At 43.6% G+C, this 14,156-nt stretch overlaps 1 protein-coding gene across 1 annotated transcript in view; it reads right to left on the reverse strand.

Annotated features, from left to right (window-relative positions):
- Positions 1 to 659: 659 nt before the first annotated feature.
- The window catches only part of LOC311147776 (acid-sensing ion channel 1-like), a gene marked incomplete at its 5' end in the record, with an annotated part of 71,353 nt that continues 57,856 nt past the window's right edge, over positions 660 to 14,156 (reverse strand). The window contains 9 exons of the mRNA XM_084184553.1: positions 660 to 831; positions 2,992 to 3,090; positions 3,344 to 3,423; positions 3,544 to 3,635; positions 3,918 to 4,071; positions 4,195 to 4,251; positions 4,346 to 4,496; positions 4,650 to 4,777; positions 4,972 to 5,122. Of these exons, the coding sequence (XP_084040679.1) occupies positions 736 to 831; positions 2,992 to 3,090; positions 3,344 to 3,423; positions 3,544 to 3,635; positions 3,918 to 4,071; positions 4,195 to 4,251; positions 4,346 to 4,496; positions 4,650 to 4,777; positions 4,972 to 5,122 (1,008 nt within the window). The 3' untranslated portion in view covers positions 660 to 735. The remainder of the gene's footprint in view (positions 832 to 2,991; positions 3,091 to 3,343; positions 3,424 to 3,543; positions 3,636 to 3,917; positions 4,072 to 4,194; positions 4,252 to 4,345; positions 4,497 to 4,649; positions 4,778 to 4,971; positions 5,123 to 14,156) is intronic.

The raw sequence follows: 14,156 nt of genomic DNA on the forward strand, positions 1-14,156 counted from the left end.
CATATAACACAATGCAACAGATGTCTCAAGTTTTGAGGGAGCGTGCAATTGGCATGCTGTTTGCAAGAATGCCCACCAGAGCTGTTGCATCGTTTTAGAGAATTTGGCAGTATGTCCAGACGGCCTCACAACCGCAGACCACGTGTATGGCGTCGTGTGGACAAGCAGTTTGCTGATGTCAACATTGTGAACAGAGTGCCCCATGGTGGCGGTAGGGTTATGGTATGGGCAGGCATAAGCTACAGACAACGAACACAATTACATTTTATCAATGGCAATTTGAATGCACAAAAATACTGTGACGAGGTCCTGAGGCCCATTGTGAGGCCCATTTTTTAAAGGTATCTGTGACCAACAGATGCATATCTGTATTCCTGGTCATGTTAAATCCCTATATTAGGGCCTAATGAATTTATTTTAATTGACTGATTTCCTCATATGAACTGTAACTCAGTAAAATCAATTACATTGTTGCATGTTGAGTTTATATTTTTGTTCAGTATACATGGGTTGAAATAGCCACTTTCATGACATTGTGGCTGCAGTCATTATCATCAAGCAAGCTATACGTGGCTAGCACTACTCTTGCACCAGTGGAGAATTAAGTGCTATTGAAGTGTTACGTATTTCCCATCATCAAGATTCTGTACAAATAAGCTTTATACTCTGACATCTGTCTACTTTTGAATCAAACTGAAATGCTCCACTTCCTTACTCCCTTGTGTTCTGATTGGCTCAGCAGGCGAAGTCCTCTGAGTTACTCCGCTCTGTGTGATAAAGTAGCATATTGGCAGAGTATGGAGGTGGTGGATGAGCATTGTCATGGAGAGACTGGGGTGGATAATGTGAAATGGATAGGGTGACAAAAAAAAGAGTGGGAGTATGAGCAAATAACAAAACAAAAAGACAAGTTAAACTTAAAGGGTAGGAAGCATGAGTTTTTACTCACCAATGTAACAACACAGTGTGATCAAATACTTTGTAACTTAGTTGTAGTCATGATCTGGTTACCTATAAGTACAAATATAGTTATATTTTTGGGTTAATACATATTTATTAACTTATTTCCGGATATCTTCTAAACTACCCACAATGCACTATTTCTCAATGTCAAATGGATAATCTACTCTGTGCTACCGAGTTTGTATGCTAGCTCGGTAGTTTGCTCAAACTGGCTATCGTTAGCCACTAGCCATGCTAGCATGTAATTACATTCCAGACCAAGTGGGTGGCAGGTAGCTTAGTGGTTAAGAGCGTTGTGCCAGTAACCGAAAGGTCGCTGGTTCTAATCCCCGAGCCGACTAGGTGAAAAAATCTGTCAATGTGCCCTTGAGCAAGGCACTTAACCCTAATTGCTCTGGATAAGAGTGTCTGCTAAACGATTAATTAATAAGTGTTGACTGTGGTGAGCTACAATCCACCAATCAGGAGGAAGTGTGATGTAAACAATGGGCACGTGTGGCCATGCTGCATCCTCATGCTCTTTAGTGGGAACCTGTTAGCACGTCAGGCTCTGGTGCCTTCTTGCTGTGGGCTCAAAAAGAAAGAGAAAAACATTGTGTAATTGTGTAGTACCGCATCTGTTCTCCTTTTTGTTTTGTCAACTTTTCTGCAAGTTCTCTGGCTACGTGAGTAACTTTTTCCACCTTGGCTTAGTGCTAGCCCACTAGCTGACTGACATCTGGAATCTATCTATTTTGGATTTTTCTCGCAATATAGCAATTGGATTTCCCTGACTCTCCCTCCCTGGTGAAGCACCCGCCTCCCCCTTGCTTTGGTAGCTAACTCAGCCTGTACTCTTTTAATAGTTTTACTATCGGATGGGCCCCAGCTATCAATCTGTAAGTCTGTGCTCTTTCTTTGCTTTTGATCTGCGGTTATAGTTGTGTTGTGTTTGTGGTGGTTGGCTAGGCTAGCTAGGCTAATAGCTAGTTGGCTAAATAGCTATTGTTACCTACCTGACATGATGTTAGCAGGCTGGTAGGGCTAACGTTAAAAGGCTACTAGGGATACCGTTAACAGGCTAGTTGGCTAGCAACCTTGCACATTGATTTGTAACAATAAATTCATAAAGTATTTGTTTGTAAGTTGGCCGAAAATTCAATTGAAACCAGTAGTCATGAGTGCAAATGATCTGGTTTAATTTTAAGTTATATATTTTAAGTTATTTCTGTCTGAGTTTACATTATATGGAATAGGCTGGCTTGCCAGGTCCTCAATATTACATCACATCCCGGGAAAATATTTTCCAACATGACTTCGGTATTCTTCGGAATTCTGATCGGTTTTATGTAATACTCAAAAAATAGAAAAGTGAGGTGTAACTTTGCATTTTGACTTTTGATGCGTATACTAATGAAAATCCATATGTTACATGTGGTTACATTTATGCTACCTACCCTGTAAACTCATGAAAGACACCCAGTGAGAAAAGCAGAGTTAACAGACAATATAGTCATGCATTTAAAAGTGTATCCTTTTGCAGATATGCTTTAAACATTTGTAGAAAGCACCCTTTTAAATTAGACACTAAGATTTTAAGACAACTTGATGGAAATTGATGGGGTGAAGACATGTTTCTCAAGCTGATACACAACAACACAACCTCAATTGATATCCATTTTAACTATATTTTCTTATCTGTTGCTCAGAAAAAAATATCAACAGAAGTTTTAGAGATAACACTTTTGTATATTTGATCTTCGATTTGGTATTCCATTGTTCTGTTGCAAAGCCATTTACATTAGACAATGAAATCCAATGGATACATGTGGATCATTGGATTGGTTGTCTTGTATCCTGCTGTGTGCAAGGTAAAACTAGACATATCCCCCCACACACATTCACCAGGTACGTTCATTTAGAACACATTTTCTTTTACAAAAACAACCTGGCTTCATGCACATGAAATTCTTCATTGAGATGTTTAGACATGAAGCAATATGGCTGCCTTCTTCTGAGAGCTGCAAATGCTTAGTGAAAGTTACTGACGTGACATTTCACATCGTCCAGGCTCAGAACAGCTCCCTGGTCGTTGTTGCTGTGCTTGTGTTTCTTCTCTGAGCATCGACAGAGCTTGTACTTTATCACCTGTGAGGAAACATAGATGCACCCTACAAAGGTCAGTGATGCTCTCGATTTGAGAGAAAAGGTAAGAGAAAATGTGTATATTTTTGGAGTCATTCCTGTGTATGTGCCTCCCTCTTTGACAGTTATGTGTAGCAAGCATAAATGTTTCATTCTGCTTTTCTAAAAGCTTACAATAATGAGTCAGGCAGAAAGCATAACGGACATGTGGTTGTTTTCTGTCACTGTAGAGTACTAGAGAGAATTAAAAGATTACCTCATAGATGTAGTCAAACAGCTCCAGAATAGAAAGGATACTGGCTCCAATGAAAAGACCCATCTGACCTCCAATATCACCTGGGAAGGACAGAGAAGGACAAGATTATCAAAGACAAGAAACTTCCCCAAAAGATACACATCTCCAACAAAGTATCCTTTAAAAGAAAATTAATGATTTTTTCATCATCATTGAAATACCTAAAAGTCCTGCTACTTCATAGGCTTTCTTCTGTTCGATCATCTCATAGTTTAGAGCCTCAAAGAAAATGTCCAGAACCAGGATATTGTCACTGTTACAGAAAGAGACCATATTCAACATCTAAACAGCAAACAGTTTACATATGAAGGTTCTGATAGAGAAAATCTTTATTTACTTGCTGTGTATTGGAAATGGAACTGGAGGGTCAAAGATGCAAGGGCCAAAGCCCAAAGCAAATGTATTTGCCATTTCCATTTCCATTTCTATTTACGTCATTTAGCAGACGCTCTTATCCAGAGCAACTTACAAATTGGTGCATTCACCTTATAGCCACTGTAAAGTTTTTATCTGGTGTTTGGAACACAAGACTCACGCTATGTACTGCTCTGACTTGTTGTATTTCTTGGCCAGATACTTGGCAGAGGCCTTGCTGGGGATCTTGACGAAGGACAGCTCCTTGCTGTATCTGGTCATGTTGCACGGCGTCTCACACACACAGAAATCATTGTCTTTCTCCACCAGGAAGTCTGGGAGCAAAGAGAAAGACCACAGCATTACCACTTCCTCTCTTTTTAGTCCATGTAAGTGATATAGGGACTAAAATACAGTTGTTATGGTCTAAGAAACAGCAGTCTGGATCTATTCCTTACCAAGAGCTGGATCAGCACACTCTTTGTACAGCTCAGGGGTGCAGTATGGGGCATCTCCTGCACACAGAGAGTGAATCAATCAATATGAGTTGAACTTGAAAACTTAAAAAGTCCAAACTAGGTAAACGGCTGAGTGGGAGGGTTCACCTACCAGGCATGTGTACCATGCGACAGTTACAGTTCTCCACCAGGTAGCGCGTCTCACAGTCGATACGGCAGGCGGTGATGCTGTAGGACTCAAAGAATTCTGAGTCTATCCGTGTCCCCTTACAGTCCCCCCATGGTGGGGGCAAATATATCAGCTAGAACACAAACACATAACACACATAAGCTACAACTACAATTGCATAGGTGTTCAACACTACAACAGTTACACAGGTGGTGATTACAGCATATTGTAAAATTATTACTTCTTTGTTGAAATAAAGTCTAACAAATAAGGGTAATGTCCTTACCCGTTGTTCCTGGCAGGAAACAAAGGTCTGGAACCCAGGTGCCACCCCGAAGCCCAGCTGGTCGATGAAGGAAGGCTCCTCCTGACTGTGGATCTGAACTTTGATCCCAGCCTCATACGTTGTCTCGTCTGTGGGGAGGAGAACAGAGGCAGGGATCACTGCACCATCCATGCATCTTTTATTTAACTAATGAACCCACTGGCTCCAGCGAGCAGCTAGAGTGGTCTGTTTGATAGAGCAACACACGTGTGAGCTGTGTAATGAACTGGACTTAAACCACAAACACGCACACACACACACACACACACACTTTTGTCCTCACCTGTCTCTCCCCACACAGGGAGGTACTCATCCTGTTGAATGTCCAGCATGAGCTCCAGCCCGTTACCCATCCCTCCCTTTGTAGTTACGAGAGGGGTGTGGCCCTCACCACCCGCGTTGAACGTGTAACACTTCCCATAGCGAGTGAACACCTGAGGAGAAAGATGAGAAATATGAAAGGAATGAGATAGCAAGATCAGATGTCCTGGAACAATCCTTCACAATAGCAGAGCCATATTAGATGTAACTTGCCACTGGGTCAGTGTTAGCCTACATTAGATAGCACAGTGCCATGAGTGATGAGGGTATTCCCCTTGGTTTGGGGCTGATGGAGACTGAAGGGCCAGGGATTTAACATACCCTCACAACCTCTTTACTATAGCAGCTATAATAGGATGCTGTTGATACTATTTCTGAATATTTAAAAGCTTTTCTGTCATCTGAATTAGTTATTTTAGGAGATTTTAACCTGGATTGGTTTACCCCGGCCTCTGCTCATTTGAAGAATATGTGTCTTGACTTTAACCTGACTCAACTAATCTCCAAACCTACATGGATTCATGTAAGAAACCCAGCAAACTCCTTGCTGATTGACCTCATTTTGACAAATAGCCCCCACAAGTACTTGTTGAGTGGTGTCTTTGCTAATGACATCAGTGATCACTGTCCTGTTGCATGTATTAGAGATAACAAACAGAACAACATTATGTTTTTTGAAAATTCTCCCCAGGCATTTTTTCATTACATGTATTGCTCTGAGCTTTCCTCTATCAGCTGTATGCCTGACCCTGAATTGGCTCTAGAACTTTTCTCATATATTTGTATATCTCTGGCAGACAAACACACCCCCTTTGAACGCCTTAGAGTTAGAAATAGAACAAATGCTTGGTTCTCTATAGAACCTTCAGATCTCATTATGATGAGAAATCAGGCCTGGGCCAAGCCTAGAAGAACTGACTCGGTAGCTGATTGTGCATTCTTTCAGGCAATTGAGAAATAGATGTACTTCCTCAATTAAGAAAGCTAAATCAAGTTACTTTTTAAGTTCTATCTCTGCTGGTGATCTGCTTGGAAATTCCTATCCTTCCCTGCCTAAGGAAGAAAATGTGATAAGTGATGCTTTTAATCAGGATTCTTTTTTTTTTTAATGGTGGTTTAATTGACCCTGGTCAGTCAGTCGACTACTCTTTCCTCTGCAGCCTCCAGTTGGCTCGATGGAAGATCAGTCAACTTCTAGTGAATTTTTGTTTTCATTTCAACAACTTCCTACTTGTGATTATCTCTAGTGCTAATCCCAGGGTTTGGAAGGCGGACCATGTGCTCCCGCTCCACAAAGGTGGTGATCCTTCCGACCTAAATAATTATCGCCCTATCTCAAAATTGTCTTGCCTAGCAAAACTGTTCAAATCATGAATCAACTTAGATCCTTCCTAGCTACAGTGGGGGAAAAAAGTATTTAGTCAGCCACCAATTGTGCATGTTCTCCCACTTAAAAAGATGAGAGAGGCCTGTAATTTTCATCATAGGTACACGTCAACAATGACAGACAAAATGAGAAAAAATAATCCAGAAAATCACATTGTAGGATTTTTAATGAATTTATTTGCAAATTATGGTGGAAAATAAGTATTTGGTCAATAACAAAAGTTTCTCAATACTTTGTTATATACCCTTTGTTGGCAATGACACAGGTCAAACGTTTTCTGTAAGTCTTCACAAGGTTTTCACACACTGTTGCTGGTATTTTGTCCCATTCCTCCATGCAGATCTCCTCTAGAGCAGTGATGTTATGGGGCTGTCGCTGGGCAACACGGACTTTCAACTCCCTCCAAAGATTTTCTATGGGGTTGAGATCTGGAGACTGGCTAGGCCACTCCAGGACCTTGAAATGCTTCTTACGAAGCCACTCCTTCGTTGCCCGGGCGGTGTGTTTGGGATCATTGTCATGCTGAAAGACCCAGCCACGTTTAATCTTCAATGCCCTTGCTGATGGAAGGAGGTTTTCACTAAAAATCTCACGATACATGGCCCCATTCATTCTTTCCTTTACACGGATCAGTCGTCCTGGTCCCTTTGCAGAAAAACAGCCCCAAAGCATGATGTTTCCACCCCCATGCTTCACAGTAGGTATGGTGTTCTTTGGATGCAACTCAGCATTCTTTGTCCTCCAAACACGACGAGTTGAGTTTTTACCAAAAAGTTCTATTTTGGTTTCATCTGACCATATGACATTCTCCCAATCCTCTTCTGGATCATCCTAGCAAACTTCAGACGGGCCTGGACATGTACTGGCTTAAGCAGGGGGACACATCTGGCACTGCAGGATTTGAGTCCCTGGCGGCGTAGTGTGTTACTGATGGTAGGCTTTGTTACTTTGGTCCCAGCTCTCTGCAGGTCATTCACTAGGTCCCCCCGTGTGGTTCTGGGATTTTTGCTCACCGTTCTTGTGATCATTTTGACCCCACGGGGTGAGATCTTGCGTGGAGCCCCAGATCGAGGGAGATTATCAGTGGTCTTGTATGTCTTCCATTTCCTAATAATTGCTCCCACAGTTGATTTCTTCAAACCAAGCTGCTTACCTATTGCATATTCAGTCTTCCCAGCCTGGTGCAGGTCTACAATTTTGTTTCTGGTGTCCTTTGACAGCTCTTTGGTCTTGGCCATAGTGGAGTTTGGAGTGTGACTGTTTGAGGTTGTGGACAGGTGTCTTTTATACTGATAACAAGTTCAAACAGGTGCCATTAATACAGGTAACGAGTGGAGGACAGAGGAGCCTCTTAAAGAAGAAGTTACAGGTCTGTGAGAGCCAGAAATCTTGCTTGTTTGTAGGTGACCAAATACTTATTTTCCACCATAATTTGCAAATAAATTCATAAAAAATCCTACAATGTGATTTTCTGGATTTTTTTTCTCAATTTGTCTATCATAGTTGACGTGTACCTATGATGAAAATTACAGGCCTCTCTCATCTTTTTAAGTGGGAGAACTTGCACAATTGGTGGCTGACTAAATACTTTTTTTCCCCACTGTATGTTTTCTAAGTGTTCACCAGTCTGGTTTCAGGCAGGGTCATATCACCATCTCTGCTGCAACCTTGATGTTGAATGATGTGTTAAAGGTCATGAATAGGAGGAAGCACTGTCCTGCCCTTTTTATTGACTTTGAGCCAGTGCCTCCACACGGTCAGGGCTCTGACAACAGCCAACAGCTCCCGATCACCAATGTCATAGTTCTGCTCCGCCGGGCTGAGCTTCTTGTAGAAGAAGGCACAGGGGCGGAGCTTGGGTGGCTGCCCAAGCGTTGAGATAAGACAGCGCCTATCTCTACCTCGGACGCATCCACCTCCACTACGAACGGTAGTGATGGATCGGGATGGGCCAGTACCGGGGCTGAGGTGAACAGAACCCTCTGGTTACTGAAGGCCCTGTCAGCCTCAGCAGACCAGCGGAGCCGGGACGGCACACCCTTCAACAGAGAGGTGATGGGAGCTGCGACCTTGCCAAAGCCCCGGATAAACCTCCGATAGTAGTTGGCAAAGCCAATAAAGCGCTGCACCTCCTTTACTGTGGTTGGAGTCAGCCAATCACGCATGGCTGAAATGCGGTCTCCCTCCATCTCCACACCTGAGGTGGTAATGCGGTATCCGAGGAAGGAGACGGACTGCTGGAAAAATATACACTTTTCTGCCTTGGCATAAAGGTAATGTTCCAAAAGTTGGCCCAGCACTTTGCGAACCAGGGACACATGCTCGGCGCGTGTAGCGGAATATACCAGAATGTCATCGATGTAGACCACCACATCGCAACCAAGCATGTCCCAAAACACCTTGTTCACAAAGGACTGGAACACTGATGGAGCATTCATCAAACGGTACAGCATCACCAGGTATTCGTAATGCCCTGTGGTTGTGCTGAATGCTGTCTTCCACTCGTCCCCCTCTCGGACACGCACCAGGTTGTACACACTCCGGAGATCTAATTTTGTGAAGAAACGCTCCCCATGCATTGACTCGATCATAGATGGAATGATGGGTAGAGGATAACTATAACTAATGGTCCCCTTGTTAAGTGCTCGGTAATCAATGCCAGGGCGCAGACCTCCGTCTTTCTTCTTCACAAAAAAATATTATATTAGATATACATGACTCCTGGGAGGCACAGCGTCTACCCGGAGGTTTATCGCGCAATCCCCCGCCCGATGAGGTGGTAATTTGGTCGTCTGCGTTTTGGAAAACGTGTGCACCAAATCGAGGTATTCGGGGGGAATGCGCACGGTGGAGCTAGTGTCTGGACTTTCCACCGTGGTTGCACCAACAGAAACAGCCAGACACCTACCCTGACACTCTCGCGACCACCCCGTGAGAACCCTCTGCGGCCATGAAAAGGTGGGGTTGTGTAGTGCTAACCAGGTAAGACCCAACACAACAGTGAAACGGGGCAGGCCCCTCCCAGGATGTCCTCTAGAAGCCAGCAGGTTGTCCAACCGGATGGCCATGTCTACCAGTTGATTGAAGGACAACGTGGTGTCCCGGCAGCCTAGCTCCCTTAGGACGTCCTCTCGCAGGTGGCACCGGAAGTGGTCGATGAGGGCCCGCTCGTTCCTCCCGGACCCAGCCGCTAGAGTCCTGAACTCCAGGGCAAAGTCCTGCGCAGTCCTCGTCCCCTGCCTCAAATGGACCAGCCGCTCGCCCGCCTCTCTCCCTTCGGGAGGGTGATCAAAGATGGCCCGGAAGAGGCGAGCGAACTCCCCGTAGTTGTCCACTCCAGGGTTTTGCCCGAGAGGCAGGATACGCGGGCGGACACCTTCTCCCGCTGTCCCGTCGTACTCCCTCGGTCGGGAAAGGTGAATCCCTCTGGGTGCTGGGGTGTGGGTGGCTGGATCCAGTCGCTCAGCAGGTCTCGAAGGGTCGGGTCCTCTCCTCTCCAGGTGATGGACGACCTGGAGAACCCGATCCATTGCCTCGCCCAAGCTGGCTAGCATGTTCGAATGTTCCCGGACCCGCTCCACGACTCCAGACATATTCCCGGTTCCTGCTGACTCCATGTTGTTCGGGTGTGTGATTCTACAGTGGGTGATGTTGGACGTAGTCAGGCGCAGGAGAGGAAATCACGGAATACATGGTTTATTCAAATAAACAGAGGTATGCAGCAATGCGTATAAACACCAGTGCGGTAAATGGCGCACTGGGGAAGACAAGGCACACGGCTGAATATCCCGGCGATACACAATACAAATCTAGCTCCACCGAGCTATATATCCTCTACAATGAACAATCACACACAAAGACAAGGGGGCAGAGGGAACACTTATACAGGTACTGATGAGGGGATATGAACCAGGTGTGTGTAATAAACAAGACAAAACAAATGGAATTATGAGATGAGGAGCGGCAGTGGCTAGAAGGCCGGTGACGATGAACGCCGAAGCCTGCCCGAACAAGGAGAGGAGGCAGCCTCGGAGGAAGTCGTGACACCGGGATTTATCCGTGAAGAGCACACTTCTCCAGGGTGCCAGTAGCCATCGAAGGTGAGCACGCAGATTAGCTTCCCTGAGACGGTTTCTGACAATTTGTGTAGAAATTATTTGGTTGTGCAAACCCACAGTTTCATCAGCTGTCCGGGTGGCTTGTCTCAGAACATCCCGCAGGTGAAGAAGCCGGATGTGGAGGTCCTGGGCTGTTGTGGTTACACGTGGTCTGTGGTTATGAGGCCAGTTGGACGTACTGCCAAATTCTCTAAAACGACATTGGAGGCAGCTTATGGTAGAGAAACTAACATTCAATTCTCTGGCAATAGCTCTGGTGGACATTTCCGCAGTCAGCATGACAATTGCACGCCCCCGCAAAACTTCAGACATCTGTGGCATTGTGTTGTGTGACAAAACTGTACATTTTAATGGCCTTTTATTGTCCCCAGCACCTGTGTAATGATCATGTTGTTTAATCAGCTTCTTGATATGCCACACCTGTCAGGTGGATGGATTATCTTGGCAAAGGAAAAATGCTCACTAACAGGGATGTAAACACATTTGTGCACAACATTTGAGAGAAATAATATTTTGGGATCTTGTATTTCAGCTCATGAAACATGGGACCAACATTTTACATGTTGTGTTAATCTTTTGATCAGTATACATTGGATGATGCCTTTATTGATCGTGTCCCCACTTATAAATATCTGGGTATCTGGATTGAAAAAAAGCCATCATTCAAAAAGTATGTTGTATGAGTTAGTTAAGAAATTAAGAATTAAAATGGGCTTCTTTTATAGGAACAGAATAGGTCATGCCTTTCATTAAATATCAGAAAACAAATCATTCAGTCGACATTCATACCGGTTATAGATATTGTCTATATGAATGCTGCTGCCACTGTATTGAATCCATTGGACGCAGTTTATCATAGCGCACTAAACTTTATTACTGGCAATAGATTCAGTACACATCACTGCATTATGTATCAGAAAGTAGGCTGGCCCTCTTTGAAGTCTAGTAGATCGATGCACTGCACTCTTTTTCTTAATAAAGCTTCATAAACGCTGTACCTTACTTAATTGTTACTTACAGACGTAAAAATAAAAATAAACGTACGAGATACCAGACCTGGTCTCAGGGTTGGCTAACTCTGGAGATCCCTTCGATCTGAGTTAGGTAAATCTGCTTTTATTTTCTTTGCACCTTACTTATGGAACGATCTCCAAGGCTCTCTAAAGTAGAATGAACTGGGGCCTCTAGGGCAATTCAAAAGGCTGATTGAACTCTTTTTTACTGAATAGTGTGTTTGTTTTCTATGATTGTGTTTTGGTTTTCCTGTATTGATATGAATATTGATGTGTGTATTAATATGTACACTGAGTATACCAAACATTAGGAACACCTTTCTAATATTGACATGCATTTTCTTGCCCATTCACCCTCTGAATGGCACACATACACAATCCATGTCTCAAGGCTTAAAAATCCTTCTTTAACCTGTCTCCTCCCCTTCATCTACACGGATTGAAGTGGATTTAACAGGTGACATCAATAAGGGATCATAGCTTTCACTTGGATTCACCTGGTCAGTCTGTCATGGAAAGAGCATAATGTTTTGTATACTCAGTGTATATTGATGTGTATAGTGTATATTGATGTGTATACAGGGCTCATCTGTGAAAGAGACCTTGGTCTCAGCATGACTCCCTGTTAAAATAAAGGTTAAATAAAGAGACCAAACATCCCTGCTAAGAAGCTGCCTTCTGGTCAAGTAACAAACAACAAACACCTAGAAAGAATCACACAGAATGGTATGGTTGCTATGTGAACCCATCAGCTGTTATGATGGCTTATGACAGAAGTTGTCGCAGCATGTCAGAAGTCACGCCCCCAGATGGAGGACTGAAGCAATGCTATGAGAAACTCATTGAGTAAAGAAAGAGCACATCTGGCGATGCAAGGCACAGAAAGGGGAGTAAGTGTTTCATAAAACTATAAACATCAGCATGGAAATATGTTAATGTCTTCTGTAAGTAAAAAATAATTTGTCTTTCTGCCACTGTCTTTATTAACTTGAGGCGTACGATTTGAGTCACAGCCCATTTATGAAGAAAGAGAGAGATACCTTTTTTAGAGAGAGGGAACGAGGGAAATAATAAGATAGAAAGAGAGGGATAATTTATGAGCGGTAAAGAGAGAAAAAGAGGTAAAGAGAGAGCTCCATTCTCACTGTGCAAAGCTGGGAGTGGGTCATTGCTCAACGTTATGGTACAACATGATACATATGTGATTAGAGAGAGGGCTGAAAAACAAACACAATGATTGTCGACTGAGTTTGTGCCATGCCAAGGGCAGTTAGATGGCTCAGCCTTGCCATCTTTCAACACACACACACACCAGAGGCGGTCGGTGCTGTTTAAGATTAGCGAGGACTATTTTTGTAAAAAAAATATATGAGCATGGCCTTAATTCTATTACAGTATATTGGATGACTGGCATTCATATTCCATTCACCCCGCTCAATGTAACATCGATAGGTTTAGGCTACTACATGATACTCAAATTAAATGAGCCCTATACCCATCATGAGGTTGCTACAACCTAGCCTACAAATGAAATGTATAACATAGATGCACAGGTCGAGAGACATTGGAGTAAGGGAGTGAACGTTATTTATAATAAGGGTTACATGGACAAAAACGGAACTCTCTGAAATTAAAATAAAATATTTTACCTAAACCCTTTATAGGCCTATGTGTTCATCTTATCATATTTCTCCAATGCCAAATCAGGGCGTCTTGTTTGCAACGAAACTGTCCCTGTTTGCAAATAATTAAAACTGAGACGTCATTATGAATCTGAGCATGGTACGTTCAAAAGTTCGGCCTACCTCTCCACCCCAGACAGAGTAGGCCTACCGACAAAGAAAAATATAAGCTTTAACTGCTGGCTACTCTTCTTCCATAACTTAACCCAACGAGCGGTCACAAGTGTTTCTCTAAAAGCTGTCTGAGTTTAAACATCTTCTATTGTACAGAAAGTGAATAGCTTAATCAATTGATAGTGACAGTATTAGATTACTTAGAAACAATTTCTAGCATAAAGCATCGCGGACCAAAGCGCTGTTATAGATGACTTTATATAATCTGATCCATTTTATTTTCTTCAAAATGTTAAGCTAACAAGGGTTAGGCCTGTGCTTTTTGCCATTTTCTTTAATAAAAGGTAGGGAGGAGGTCAGAGACCTGGCCGTGTGGTGCCAGGACAACAACCTCTCCCTCAACGTGATGAAGACAAAGGAGATGATTGTGGACTACAGGAAAAAGAAGAGGACTGAGCACACCCCCATTCTCATCGACGGGGCTGTAGTGGAGCAGGTTGAGAGCTTCAAGTTCATTGGTGTCCACATCACCAACAAACTAACATGGTCCAAGTACACCAAGACAGTCGTGAAGAGGGCACGACAAAACCTATTCCCCCTAAGGAGACTGAAAAGATTTGGCATGGGTCATCAGATCCTCAAAAGGTTCTACAGCTGCACCATCGAGAGCATCCTGACTGGTTGCATCTCTGCCTGGTATGGAAACTGCTCAGCCTCCGACCGCAAGGCACTACAGTGGGTAGTGCGTACGGCCCAGTACATCACTGGGGCCAAGCTTCCTGCCATCCAGGACCTCTATACCAGGCGGTGTCAGAGGAAGGTCCTAAAAATTG

Source organism: Coregonus lavaretus (genome assembly GCF_964263955.1).
Source record: "Coregonus lavaretus genome assembly, chromosome: 20".
Lineage (NCBI taxonomy): Eukaryota > Metazoa > Chordata > Actinopteri > Salmoniformes > Salmonidae > Coregonus > Coregonus lavaretus.